We start from the raw sequence: 14,399 nt of genomic DNA, 5'->3' as shown, positions 1-14,399 counted from the left end.
AATATATTTGTCCAATGAATACCCGTTTATCATCTGCATTTCTTCTTGGTGTAGCAATTTTAATGGCCCGTACAATGTGATGCACTTGTCTCATACCCATCGCTACTCTTGGAAGATGTCGTGAAGGCCATTCTTTCTCATGCATTTTAAAGTCACCCCTACAGCTTTCATTGCTGGTTTTTATTTCAAATCAGAATCTTTTATAGTACTTCGGAACAGTTGGTTGGAGGAAAAAATCTAAAGGTGCCACGTCTGGGCACTGGGTGCATATTCGAGGAATGTCATTTCTGGTCAAAACCTTCATCACTGTTTGGGCACTGTGAGCCATCGTGCCTTTAAGTTTAAGGGTGGCTTCAATATATATGTAGCGGCACCCTATATATTTTATTCATATTTTGATGGTCTGATAGTACTCCCCCGGTCTATTGAACGGGTAACTGAGATGCTCCCTTTATAATTCGTATTACTTCTTGCAAAATGCGTATGTAATTCCATATATTGACTTCGGTGAAATTGGGAACTGAATTAGCTTTTCACTTCGGTTTGTGAGAAGCTGAATTTTTCCGTATATTCAGCAAGGCAACCTAGCAGAGTGAGACGGTGGAGAGATGCAAGTTTTCGAGTTTCGCTGCAGCCATAAACGTCTAGCTTTAAGTAGTCTTCAGGGCTGATGTAGCTCTCACACTCACTGTGTCTCCTGACTTGTTGGTGGACATGTTAAAGCTACGGGACGTAACGTGCCGGATGGTTAGAAACCACTCGTGCAATGCCGCGATGCCCACGTGGAGAACGGTCTTATTCTCCTTTACTTACATAAAGTAGCGCTTGGAAGTTTTCCGTGAGACCTGCAAGAAACAGCATTTCAGCGGCTACTCTGGGACGTGGCAAGATGGTTAGGTTCTGCCCGTGCCCCCACCCACAAAATAAACAAAATGTCTCCCTCCTGTTGGAGCTCTGTCAAATCTTGAAATTTCATTGGAGTGGTGGTCGCAAAAAATGGCTAGAGACTAGACGTCCCCCGGAATCATTACCGTCATTGGTGGGTGACTTGGAGCTTTTGTAAAACTTGTTAGAGAAATTAGAATTTAAGACAAGTTACACCCAGCCTCCTACATCCACGAACGAGGGTCTTGCTGACATCCTTGCGTGCCGCACAAGCGAAAATGGGCGCAGTACGCTATTAACTGCCGCTCGCAGCCGGCGCGCATGCAACCGCATACTGGCAGTTTATTTGGTGTCATTCGGCCAGTAGTGATTCTCCTTGGAATAGTTCAAGGGGCATGGTATTGTTAACTTTGCGGAGTTAGTCGTTTTGGTAACTGATGAGCGCACTTAGTTGTTTGATTTGCAGGATCAGCTTTGCATCTGTGGAAAATGTTTGTTCTTCAGAATTCACTTTTCGTTAGTACTTTCTGATATGCTCTTCGCTTGATCAGAGGCGATATTCACTACGTCGTGGTGTGCGGTTAGGATTGCGGTATTTTACAAATCGTGGGTAGGACTACAACGAAACCAATTACTTATGATTAGCGTAACATGAGGTTTCATGTAATCGCTGCCTCTGCCAGCTAAATATAGTTATCCTGTTAAAGAAATCTCCACCTGAGAACGTGTACCAATGTTGTGTGTCAAGCAGTGTAATTTGGACTAATTTTTTTCACAACAATGATCTCACACAATTCAGCGAACTATTATTCAAGGTGGTAACATTTTTCCTTAAACAAATTGAACTATTTTTTTTACACACAATACCACACGCGCACAAAACTAATGTATTCTTTCCTGTCAAAAAATATTTCCTAATAGTTGTTACGGAATAATCAGGGTTCTTACACCAGCAGGTGCCAACGGCCTTGCCGCAGTGGTAATACCGGTTCCCGTCAGATCACCCAAGTTAAGCGCTGTCGGGCTAGGCTAGCACTTGGATGGGTGACCATCCGGTCTGCCGAGCGCTGTTGGCAAGCGGCGGGCACTCAGCCCTTGTGAGGCAAACTGAGGAGCTGCTTGATTGAGAAGTAGCGGCTCCGGTCTCTGAAACTGACATACGGCCGGGAGTGCGGCGTGCTGACCACATGCCCCTCCATATCCGCATCCAGTGACGCCTGTGGGTTGAGGACGACACGGCGGCAGGTCGGTACTTTTGGGCGTTCATGGCCTGTTAAGGAGGAGTTTTATACAATAGCAGAGAACAATCTCACCACGTGAGATACTGTTTGCACCATATTTAAAGATTATTCGTAATCTAAGTCGAATTTATGATTTTTGGGTGGATTCTAGGCTACCAGTACACAATTATTATCGTGAAAATTGACCATCAAGATTCTTGTGTCCTTAGTAGTTTGATTTAAAACTGTCGCTGCAATATTTCACTAAGATGGCGGCCTACGTAAGACAGTCACTTATCAATTCTGGTTCAGGCGTTGTTTCGCTCTCAATAAGTAATATGTATCTTAAATCTTTCTGTACCTTAATTATATGCATTGACATTTAAAAGTATTTCTCCATGTTAATCACTCATTATTCAGAACTTTACCAATAATCCGCGCTGTATATCAATGGCGCTAATGGCTGCGCTCCATTGTAGCTGAACAGAAAACTTAACATTTATATAGGACGAGAGTGATATTAAAATAAAAGTTCAAACACACGTATTGATTTCAATGGCTAAAAATACTCTATTTTTCAAATAGTACTTTTGCAACATAATACAGTTTTTTACCGACCTCAGTGCTACAAGACATCAATCGCGTCCGATCATTACAACAGATCGAAGAAGGAAAAAAATTATTCTAGAAGAATCATAGATAACAGAAGATGAAGATTTCCGTTATCTTTTTCCATGAATATTGTCTGAGATACAATTTTCACAGAAAATTATGTTATGACACTGGTGATAATTAATTATTATTATTTTAGTATCGATGAAGTCATTTTTATTCATATCACGAGAATGTTCACTCAAATTGCACACACAATGCTGCCGTGAATATTGTTTTGAATAAAATACAGTCGTGGATATTACAACGTGATCCTAGAACTAGTACCAAGATCGGAACTGAACAGAGCTGTTCTCTGCCTGTGCATTCATTGCCATTTTGTTGAAGGTTTTCCCACCTGAACACTCGTTAAGTGAAATAAATAGCATCTTTTATAAGCCCGCATTTTCATGTAATGGTTAGATGCCTCCCATAATTGAAATGTACTGTCGTGTGGTGGTTAACCTGTGTTTTTCATCCATAACTATTAACTTTTACATGTGGACATACCCCTGTTAAATTCAGGCTTAATAAGACGTTATCCGTTGCGCAACTGTTTCATTACCTTTTAAAAGTACTTCGCATGATTACATAGGAACTTCAATCTGTTTTCCTATGACGGCGACTTTAATTTTGCATCTCTTCTTCTCTAATGACCTCGGTGTCGACTGGACGTGAAACCCAATCTTCCTTCCTTCCTTCTTTAATTTTGTATCTCAGGGGTATGCACACTACAACCACAATCACCACAACTCACACAAAGACATGATGACGATTGCCTTATGCGCTGACTTCTTCACTACGCACTTTTATGGGGTGTTCGGTCATGTCGTATCTCCTCTGCGAAGCTTCTTTTCATTTCTGGTTCATAAGAATATATCCATGTTTCATCTTCAGTAATATTCTTTTCCCACCATACATCACCTTCGTTACACTGTTTACAACAGCAGCACACATCGACAAGATTCATCTCTTGTTCTGAAGTAAGAACTCACGGCATCCAGCGTGTGCATACTCTGGGCATGTACAGGTATTTGTTCAAATGGAGTGGACACATTTACTTGACATCTCCTCCAGAATGCGGTCAAAACGTTTGTTAGTGATCCATGGATCAATCCGAGTAATGGTAACCCTGTATTGTCAGTTGTTTCTATCAAAACGGTAACAGGCCTTCCTTGCACTTCGCAACTTTCCCAGTCATCTTGAAAAGTGTTGTGCCAACGAATCCAGGCTTGACGGAACATATCAGTAACCGATTTCAGTTCCTCATAGGTCAAAGAATCAGTTTTCTTAAGGAAAAAATAGTTATCGCGGGAACGCTGTTGAGGAAAGACAGAACGTGCTGAATTTTTAGAAGCGCCAGAGGGAGCGGGTATCTGCGGAGGCTAGTACACTGTTTTCTCAGATGGCGACAGATCGCTCCCCTAATCACTGCATGCAAAACAGAAACTTTACTGCCAGGCTTTATTGAAAATACCTCGTATAATTTTTATCTAAGACAACCTGACTGCAGCTGTCTGATACCGTGCTCACCATCACGTACAGCTTACAACGAGTGTGCAACTTGTGATATTCATTTTTCATTCACCACCGCTACATCTGTATTTCCCTGTAGTGTATTGTACAGATACACATACATTATCTGATGGAAAGAATCCACATGTCCTAGCAGTGGACGTTACTACATGGTGTGTCCACCCCTTGCCTTAATGACTGCTTGAATTATAAAGAGTGAGTCACTGACTACTGCCACCAAGAATAGCTCCGAAAGTATGAGAGAAGCTGAAACGTTTGTGGGAAAAAAGTTGCATGGGCCATAATATAACGTCGGTTTTTTGTAAGTGTGGTCGCTTCAAAGATATGAAGATTAACTGTTTTTTTAATGGGATACCATAGTTCGGTACTTATTTTCTATAAGCGGCTATCGAGACGAATGCAATGATGTGCAACAGTTAGGTCTTTGAAGGTCATCGAAGGTCACAATGGTGGCATGAACATCCATTTACAGAAGGTGTTCGAAGTGATGACCATTGGTTCAAATGGTTCAAATGGCTCTGAGCACTATGGGACTTAACATCTGAGGTCATCAGTCCCCTAGAACTTAGAACTACTTAAACCTAACTAACCTAAGGACATCACACACATCCATGCCCGAGACAGGATTGGAACCTGCGACCGTAGTGGTCACGTGATTCCAGACTGAAGCGCCTAGAACCGCTCGGCCACAGCGGCCGGCCGGACCATTGGTATCAATGCAGTGCTGCAATCTTCGTATCATGGACTGAGTGGTATTCCTTAACACATCGGCACTAATCAAAGCACATGCTCTGACAGTTCTCTCTCGCATATCTTCAGGTCTAGTTGGAACGTCTTTTACGAATCCCCACAAGAAGAACTCCAGATGCTTAAAGTCTGGCGAACGGGCCAGCCACGACACATCTCCTCCGCGTCCAATCGAAAGATTTGGGAACTGTCTCTGCAACTCATTTCTAGCCATCAGCGAAAAATGTGCCGGACACCCACGTGTTGATACCACATTCTGTTCCTTGTTCCTAAAGCTATTTCTTCCAATAACAGCCTAATTTTTCTTACAGGAATTCCTACCATTAAGATTTCCTTCGATGAAATAGGGACCTATAATTCTGTCCTCCAGAAGCCGACACCATACATTCACCGACCACGGTTTTTGGTGTGCAGTTTGCCGCAGCCAACATGGATTTTCAGTTGCCCAATAATGCATGTTACGCAAATTAACATTTCCATGGTTCGTGAATGTAGCCTTGTCAATAAATAAAATCAAATTAGTAAATGTACCATCACTCTAAATCTGAAGTTGAGCCCATCGGCAGAATTCAACGTGACGCATACAATCCGTACCCGTTCATTCTTGGTGGAGACTGATATGGTAACGATGATATTTATGGCGATGCAGAACATGAAGAACACTACTCTGGCTCATGCCAGATTCCCTTGCGGTTTGACGCAAACTGACACAAGGATTTCGAACCGCAGTGGAAAGAGTACCAATTTCCGTTTCCGCGTTAGTAAATTACCTTTGCCGGATATGTTTCCGATGCGTTAAGGATCCAATTGTTCTCAATTCATCATACACATATTTAAATGTACGACGTGTAGGGTGAGTACGTTGAGGATAACTTTAAGCATATAAGTTTCTAGCTCTCACTGAATTTTGTTGGCATTCTCTGTAAATGAGAAGCATATCGATTTGTTCTTTGAAGGAATACATCATTCACATTCACTTGATTCAACGATACTAGTCTTCCCGTCCCTATTAATGTTGTATTGCGAAACCGTCGAATGGTGTTTACATGTCAATGCAACGTTGGATGGATATGCCGTATTCGGCGAATATTTACTATTTGCACCATATACGAAAGAGAATTGTCACAGCATGTGCTTCGATAAGTGCCGACGTGATAAGGAATACCACTAATCCATGATAAGAAGATTGCAGCATTGCATTGATACCAATGGTAAACACTTCGAACACCTTCTGTAAATAGACGTTCGTGCCACCTTTGTGACCTTCGTTGGCCTTCAAACACCTCACTGTTTGTCACACATCATTGGATTCTTCTCGATAGCCGCTCTCAGAAAATAGGTACCAAACTATAGTGAAAACCTTAAATTTGTAATAACTAATCTAAATTTCATGCCATTATCCTGTAAGTTGGTAAGCGTGCTACAAACAGCGTGCAGAATGGCCTGTAGGTGGCAGCATAGTGCAGATACACACTTACCGTCGCAGTATCAGTATAAAGACGGCCACTCCACTTGCGGCTTGCACCAGCTAAGAACAGCGTTCTGTTATTCAGTTTTTGCGTCGTGAAGGTGTGAAACGTATTGAAATTCATCAACAAATGAAGGTTAAGTACAGTGATGCATGTTTGTCACAGTAGCAAGTCTACAAATGGAGTAGGAAGTTTGTAAATGGTGTGACTTCAGTGGAACAAGCTCCTAGCCCACGTCAGGCACAACGAGTTGTGACTCCACAGAACATTGCAGCAGTTGAAGCCGTAGTGAAGGAAAACCGCCAAGTGACACTGAATGACATTGCAGCATGTTTACAGATTAGTCATGGGTCAGCACACCACACTGTGCATGATGTGCTCCAGTTTCACAAAGTGTCTGTAAGATGGACGCCACGGCAACTGACTCCTGAAATGTGAGAACGACGTGTTGATGCTAGTGAAGAACTTCTTCGGAGCTTTGAACGAGAAGGTGATAGCTTCCATGCAAGAATCGTTACTGGAGACGAAACCTGGATTGACTTCTACCAACCGGAAACGAAGAGAGCGAGCAAGGAATGGCGCCATTCGTCATCATCAAAACCAATGAAGTATCGAACAGAACCATCAGCAGGGAAGGTTATGCTGTCTCTCTTTTGGGACGAAAAAGGCGTCATTTTGGAGCATTAAATGCCTAGAGGGACCACTGTCACCAGTGCATCATACACAGATCTCCTAAAAAATCATCTGTGGCCTGCAATAAAATCTAAGTGACGTGGATTGCTGTCAGCAGGTGTCCTTTTGCAACATAACAATGCAAGGCCCCACACTGCCCGTAGAACAGTTGCAACAATCACAGACCTGCATTTTGAGTGTCTTCCTCATCCACCATACTCACCAGACCTTGCTCCAAATGATTTCCATATGTTTGGACCACTCAGAGTCGCAATGGGAGGAAAGAAGTTCCGTTCTGATGAAGAGATACGCCACGCGGTGCATCAGTGGTTGCGCGGACTACCAAAAGAATTTTTTTCTAAAGGAATTTATGCACTTTGTAAGTTCTGGAGGACTTCCATTGAGCGTGGGGGAGATTATTTTGAAAAGCGATACAGCTTTGTGGCACTTCTGCACAATAAATAATATTTAAAATATATTTAAGGTTTTCATTTGACTCACCCTCGTACTTACGGAGTTATCCTAGGTGGTAATAGTTAGTGACTCACACTGTTAAAGAGACACTGTCAATGAGGTTTCTGAATGTCTGTGGAGGAATGGCAACCCATTTTCTTACAAGAGCGAAAACCAGACTAGACAGTGATGTTGGACGCCAGTGTCTGTAGCGAGTCGAGATTCTAACTGATCCAAAAGGTCTTCCACTGGGTTCATGACAGGACTCTGGGCGGGCCAATCAATTTTAGGAAAGTTATTGTCTACAAGTCAATGCCTAACAGATACTTCTTTATGAAAGGATGACTTGTCACGATAATGCAATCATTGCCTTCTACCTCTTCATCTACTTACTTATTACACAAAGCTGTAAAATGTGTCTGTGTCCTTCCGCACATAGCATTTTTTTTAAACGCAAGAACGGGACCACACCCAAACGATACGTCCCATACCGTAACACTCTCTCCTCCGTTCTTTACTGTTCTCACTACACATGACGACGACTAACGTTCTCCAGGCATTAGCCAGACCAGAACAATTCCATCGGATAGCCACAGGGTATAGCGTGATTCATCACTCTCAATCACTCGTTTTCAGTCATATACTGTCCAGTGGCATCTCTTTTAACACCACACCAAATCTCGTTTAGTATTTACTACAACCATCCGTGGCTTACAAGAAACTATTCGATCATTGGCCCCATTATTTCTATCTCCCTACGCACATTCATTGGACTCATTGGACTGCTGTTAGCCCTATGAAACTCACGAGTGGCCCCTTCCATTGATATCATGCGACGTTTGTGCAATCACCTCCCTCAACGCTTGACGATCCCTGTCTGTCTGTATGTGAGATCTACCTGGTCTCGGTTCAGCAGGGCTTGTTCCATCGTGTTTCTACATGACCATCACATCCCCAACAGTCGACATGATCAGTTTTAGGAGGGTTGCAATGTCCCTTGTACATACACGACTAGCCATTAAAATTGCTACACTAAGAAGAAATGCAGATGATAAACGGGTATTCATTGGACAAATCTATTATACTAAAACTAACATGTGATTACATTTTCACGCAATTTGGGTGCATAGGTCATGAAAAATCAGTACCCAGAACAACCACCTCTGGTCGTAATAACGGCCTTGATACGCCTGGGCATTGAGTCAAACATAGCTTGCATGGCGTGTACAGGTACAGCTGCCCACGCGGCTTCAACACGATACCACAGTTCATCAAGAGTAGTGACTGGCGTATTGTGCCGAGCCAGTTACTCGGCCACCATTGACCAGACGTTTTCAATTGGTGAGAGATCTGGAGAATGTGCAGGCCAGGGTAGCAGTCGAACATTTTCTGTATCCAGATAGACCCGTACAGGACCTGCAACATGCGATCATGCATTATCCTGCTGAAATGTAGGGTTTCGCAGGGGCGAATGAGGGGTAGAGCCACGTCTCGTAACACATCTGAAATATAACGTCCACTGTTCAAAGTGCCGTCAATGCGAACAAGAGGTGACCGAGACGTGTAATCAATGGCATCCCATAGCATCATGCCGGGTGATACACCAGTATGGCGACGACGAATACACGCTTCCAATGTGCGTTCACCGCGATGTCACCAAACACGTATGCGACCATCATGATGCTGTAAACAGAACCTGGATTCATCCGAAAAAATGACGTTTTGTCATTCGTACACCCAGGTTCGTCACTGAGTACACCATCGCAGGCGCTGCTGTCTGTGATGCAGAGTCAAGGGTAAGCGCAGCCACGGTCTCCGAGCTGATAGTCTATGCTGCTGCAAACGTCGTCGAACTGTTCGTGCAGATGGTTGTTGTCTTGCAGACGTCCCCATCTGTTGACTCAGGGATCGAGACGTGGTTGCACGATCCGCTACAGCCATGCGGATAAGATGCCTGTCATCTCCACTGCTAGTGATACGAGGGCGTTGGGAGCCAGCGCGGCGTTCTGTATTACCCTCCTGAACCCACCGATTCCATATTCTGCTAACAGTCATTGGATGTCGACCAACGCGAGCAGCAATGTCGCGATACGATAAACCGCAATCGCGATCGGCTACAATCCGACCTTTATCAAAGTCGGAAACGTGATGGTACGCATTTCTCATCCTTACACGAGGCATCACAACAACGTTTCACCAGGCAACGCCGGTCAACTGCTGTTTGTGTATGAGTAATCGATTGGAAACTTTCCTCATGTCGCCAGCGGCGCCAACCTTGTGTGAATGCTCTAAAAAGCTAATCATTTGCATATCACAGCATCTTCTTCCTACCGGTTAAATTTCGCGTCTGTAGCACGTCATCTTCGTGGTGTAGCAATTGTAATGCCCAGTAGTGTAGTTACGTCTTCTTGACTTGCACGGTTTTTCTAGCTTCTGGTGAACACTTAGACAAGTGGTCGGGTTCTTTTCAGGTCCAGAAGAGCAATGCAACCTGAGGGAGATCCTGTGCATCGGGAGCCACGAGGACTACCTGTCGGTGCTTCGCAGCAGCGTGAGCGTGCGGGATACGCTGTTCTGCCGCTGCATGACCAGCTGCGAGGACCAGATCATCACCAGCACGTACGGCTCGCTGACGTAGTGAGTAGCCCTTGCTCTTCAACACTTCCGCCCACTCCGTACGTAGCCAGTTGTCGCACACGTCGCAGCACTTAAGAGTCAGAGAATATCGTTTTGCATTGAAGTCATCAGCTTAATTTGTTCCGTCCTGCCCACAAGCCTCCAGAGAAATAGAGGGAAAGGGTCAGACATGGCTCGTTGACTACAAATGCCTTAATAGCAACAATGCTGTGGAGTGATATACTGCGTGATTCCGTGATGAAGCTACAAACTTTCAGTGTGATGGAGGAGGGTAAATGGATCAATCTGAGTCAAGGGATCATGGTTCCGAAACGACCGAGACGAAAGTTATAAGCGGAAATCGTTCCTATACCTCTGACAGTGGACCTCTTCTATTGCAAGCTCTTTGCTCCCCATATTTTGGGAGGAGGTAGTACGCACTAAAATTCGAAAAAAATATCCAGTAAATATGGGCTCTAAAATGCCAGGTCTATCCAACCTTTTGGCTTACCTGGGCCACACTGGAGGAAGGCGGGTATTTTTTAGACCCACATGAATACAATGACATCTGGAAAAAAAGAGGTTGGGGGGGAGGGGGCGCGGACCCTGTGGAAGATACACATAGTTAACACATATAGTCGGAGTTGACAAGCCCAGGCAAGGGGTAAAGCTTTGTGTCGACTAGGCCTTCGGCTCCGAAAGCCCATATCGATGATATTTCGCTAAATGGTTCGCACGCTGACATTTGTTGATGGCTCAGCATTGAAATCTGCAGCAATTTGCTGAAGGGCTGCGCTTCTGTCACGTTGGACTATTCTCTTCAGTCGTCGTTGGTCCCGTTCTTGAGCATCTTTTTCCGGCCGCAGTGACGTTGTAATATTTTATACTAAAAAAGAAGTATGGAATTAACGTTCTTGAGCATCTTTTTCCGGCCGCAGTGACGTTGTAATATTTTATACTAAAAAAGAAGTATGGAATTAACGTTAACGATCTTATATATAAGCAATTACAAATCCCAAAATTAATGTGACATTTGACTTTGGATTTGGTAAACTAATGTATCAATGTTAGGTTCCATCGAAGTGGTTGCAAAATCTCAGGGTATTCTCAGTGTGTTCATATGAGATTTTGGTTCTATTTTTACCACTTGTATACTTTACTCTTGAAAATAACTTTTCAAAATCGTGTGAACTTCGAGACAAAGATGATGTGTATAACGCATGTCTATGCACCAACCAATATTTGCCTTTGGGCAGGTATGGTTTGCAAAAGTACAACAAAGATACCGTTAGTTCGCAATGGTTGACAGTAGCTCCAAGAGGATAGCTTTCGCCGACTACCTACCAGTATCGACCACAGACAGGGTCCAAGTTGTTGCGGCCAGACTCTACGGTACAACCACTTTGTTAAAAACTTTCACTACTGTGGATGGGGTGTAAAAGGAATGAGCATGGTGACCGCTGTGGGGCGGCGAAGGGCTAGGGAAGCAGCTTCCGCCATCACTTGCAGTACTAATGTATTTTGATTTGTACCGATCATCGGCTACTGTAGAGACTGCACACGAAAGTAAAAATATTTCGTGAAAGCCCATTATAAGGATGTTCATGTTCAAATGTGATTCTTATTTGTAGTAATGGATATGATGTCAAATTAAACCTGTTATAACACAATTGCGGTACGGTTAAATAGCAAACATTGGCAGCAATTGCAATCCACAAGATTTCTAACGTCTAGCGACTGCTAGCGGTCAGAACTACGGTGAAAGAGGTTCTCTATCACAGCTCTATAGTAATAACACAAAATTTCTTTGTGTTTCCATAAATTAATTTCATTATATATCTCTAAAGCTCCAGTTTCGGAGCAGCAACTGGAGTAGACGTAAGAAAACAGACCAGAGCGTGTGACGGATTAGGCTAATGAGAAATTGGCATCGTGTGACTGGGGTTTCAGATTAAATGTATTCAATTTCTTACAACTTTTAATAAAAATTTTATGGAAACTTTTTATGTTTTTAATTACTTATTTTTTCCTTTCTTGCAATAGACGCTCACTTCTTACACAGCTCGCCGCGCTTGGACACCCTCGGGCCTTTCAGTAGAAGAGATGCGTTTCACAGTATCGGAGAGGAGCAACTACTCATACACTGAAGACCAAAGAAACTGGTACACTTGCCTAATATCGTCCAGGGCCCCCGCAAGCAAGCAGAAGTGCCGCAACACGACGTGGCATGGACTCGGCTAATGTCTGAAGTAGTGCTGGAGGGAACTGACACCATGAATCCTGCAGGGCAGTACATAAATCCGTAAGTGTACGAGGGGGTGGAGATCTCTTCTGAACAGCACGTTGCAAGGCATCCCAGATATGCGCATTAACGTTCATGTCTGGGGAGTTTGATGGGCAGCGGAAGAGTTTAAACTCAGAAGAGTGTTCTTGGAGCCACTTTTTAACAATTCGGGACGTGTGGGGTATCGCGTTGTCGTGTTGGAATTGCCCAAGTCCATAGGAATGCACAATGGACATGAATGAATGCAGGTGATCAGACAGGACGCTTACGTACCTGTCAGAGTCGTATCTAGATGTATCAGGGGTCCCAATTCACTCCAACTGCACATGCCCCACACCACTTCAGGGCCTCCACAAGCTTGAAAAGTCCCCTGCTGACATGCAGGGTCCATGGATTCAAGAGGTTGTCTCCATACCCGTACACATCCATACTCTCGATACAATTTGAAACGAGACTCGTCTCACCAGGCAACATGCTTCCCGTTATCAACAGTCCAATAGTGGATTTGACGAGCCCAGGTGAGGTATAAAGTTTTCTGTCGTGCAGTCATCAACGGTACACTAGTGGGCCTTCGGCTCCAAAAGCCCGTATCGATGATGTTTCGTTGAATGGTTCGCACGCTGACACTTGTTGATGGCCCAACATTGAAATCTGCAGCAATTTGCGGAAGAGTTGTACTTCCGTCACGTTGAACGATTCTCTTCAGTCGTTGTTGGTCCTGTTCTTGCAGGATATTTTCCCGGCCGCAGAGATGTCGGAGATTTTATGTTTTACCGGATTCCTGATATTCACGTTACTCTCGTACGGGAAAATACCCCCTTTGTAGTTATCTCGGAGATGCTGTGTCCCATCGCTCGTGCGCCGGCTATAACACCACGTTCAAACTCACTTAAATCTAATAACCTGCCACTGTAGCAGCAGTAACCGATGTAACAACTGTACCAGACACATGTTGTCTTATATACGCATTGTCGACCGCAGCACCTTATTCTGCCTGTTTACATATCTCTGTATTTGAATACGCATGCCCATACCAACTTTTTGTCGCTTCAGTGTAGCTCTTAAGGTACGCACTTTACAGCCTATGGTTACAGGAGTTTTTGTCGTGGTTTGGCCCACACTACCTTGTCCCTAAATACGGAAATCAAAGAGCTTACAGTAGAAGAGGTTTAGTCTCAAAGGTATCAGAACGATTTTCGCTTATAAGTCGAACCAGAGTTTATTACCTCAAATAGATAGATCTACCCTTCTCCATCATCCCTGAAAGTTTGTAACATCATCACAGAATCACCCTCTATGGCCTGGAGATTCGAGTTCGGCCTATATGAAAACGAATATGTAAGAAAACGCATGGATATGACAGCAATTACCAACATATTAGGAGTAACATACCTTCGATGGTATTCGCACGTCACCAGAATTGACAAAACCTCCATATAAGCAGCCCTCTATTACAACCCATAAGTAAGTAGATGGAGTCGCTTCCCAGAAAGCGATGGCTAGCCAAGCTCGGCGCATGCACGTAGCAAGTCTCAGACTCGAAGATGCGCTCGATAGAAAATTGTGACGTCAAGCAGGGAAGCAAGCGGACCTTGTATCAATACCGAACACGTACCAGGAAAAAAGAAGACCTGAACGTATGTTGTAAATAAATAAATGGCGAGACACTGAACACTTTCTTAACATCCAAACATCGAAGACTTTCTTCTATTGATCCTACATCGCCAGACATGTACGCTCTTCCAGCAGAAAGACGCGTGTGCAGCCGCTGCTCGCTGTAAGCGGCGAGCTCACCAGAACTATCGGCTACTGCCTCAGTGAGCGTGGTTATTATGCTTACCTGCCATGCTGTATGTATGAACCGTG

At 43.9% G+C, this 14,399-nt stretch overlaps 1 protein-coding gene and 1 pseudogene across 1 annotated transcript in view; both read left to right on the top strand.

The window, feature by feature from the left end:
- LOC126176578 (sodium channel protein Nach-like) overlaps positions 1-14,399 on the top strand; it is a 224,949-nt gene that overhangs the window by 150,172 nt on the left and 60,378 nt on the right. Inside the window, exon 7 of the mRNA XM_049923740.1 lies at positions 10,105-10,270. Within this exon, the coding sequence (XP_049779697.1) occupies positions 10,105-10,270 (166 nt within the window). The remainder of the gene's footprint in view (positions 1-10,104; positions 10,271-14,399) is intronic.
- On the top strand, positions 1,844-1,961 carry LOC126177403 (5S ribosomal RNA; annotated as a pseudogene).

This window comes from Schistocerca cancellata, chromosome 3 (genome assembly GCF_023864275.1).
Source record: "Schistocerca cancellata isolate TAMUIC-IGC-003103 chromosome 3, iqSchCanc2.1, whole genome shotgun sequence".
Taxonomy (NCBI): domain Eukaryota; kingdom Metazoa; phylum Arthropoda; class Insecta; order Orthoptera; family Acrididae; genus Schistocerca; species Schistocerca cancellata.
The sequence above is the reverse complement of the archived record's forward strand: the minus strand, read 5'-3'. Positions and strand labels throughout refer to the sequence as shown.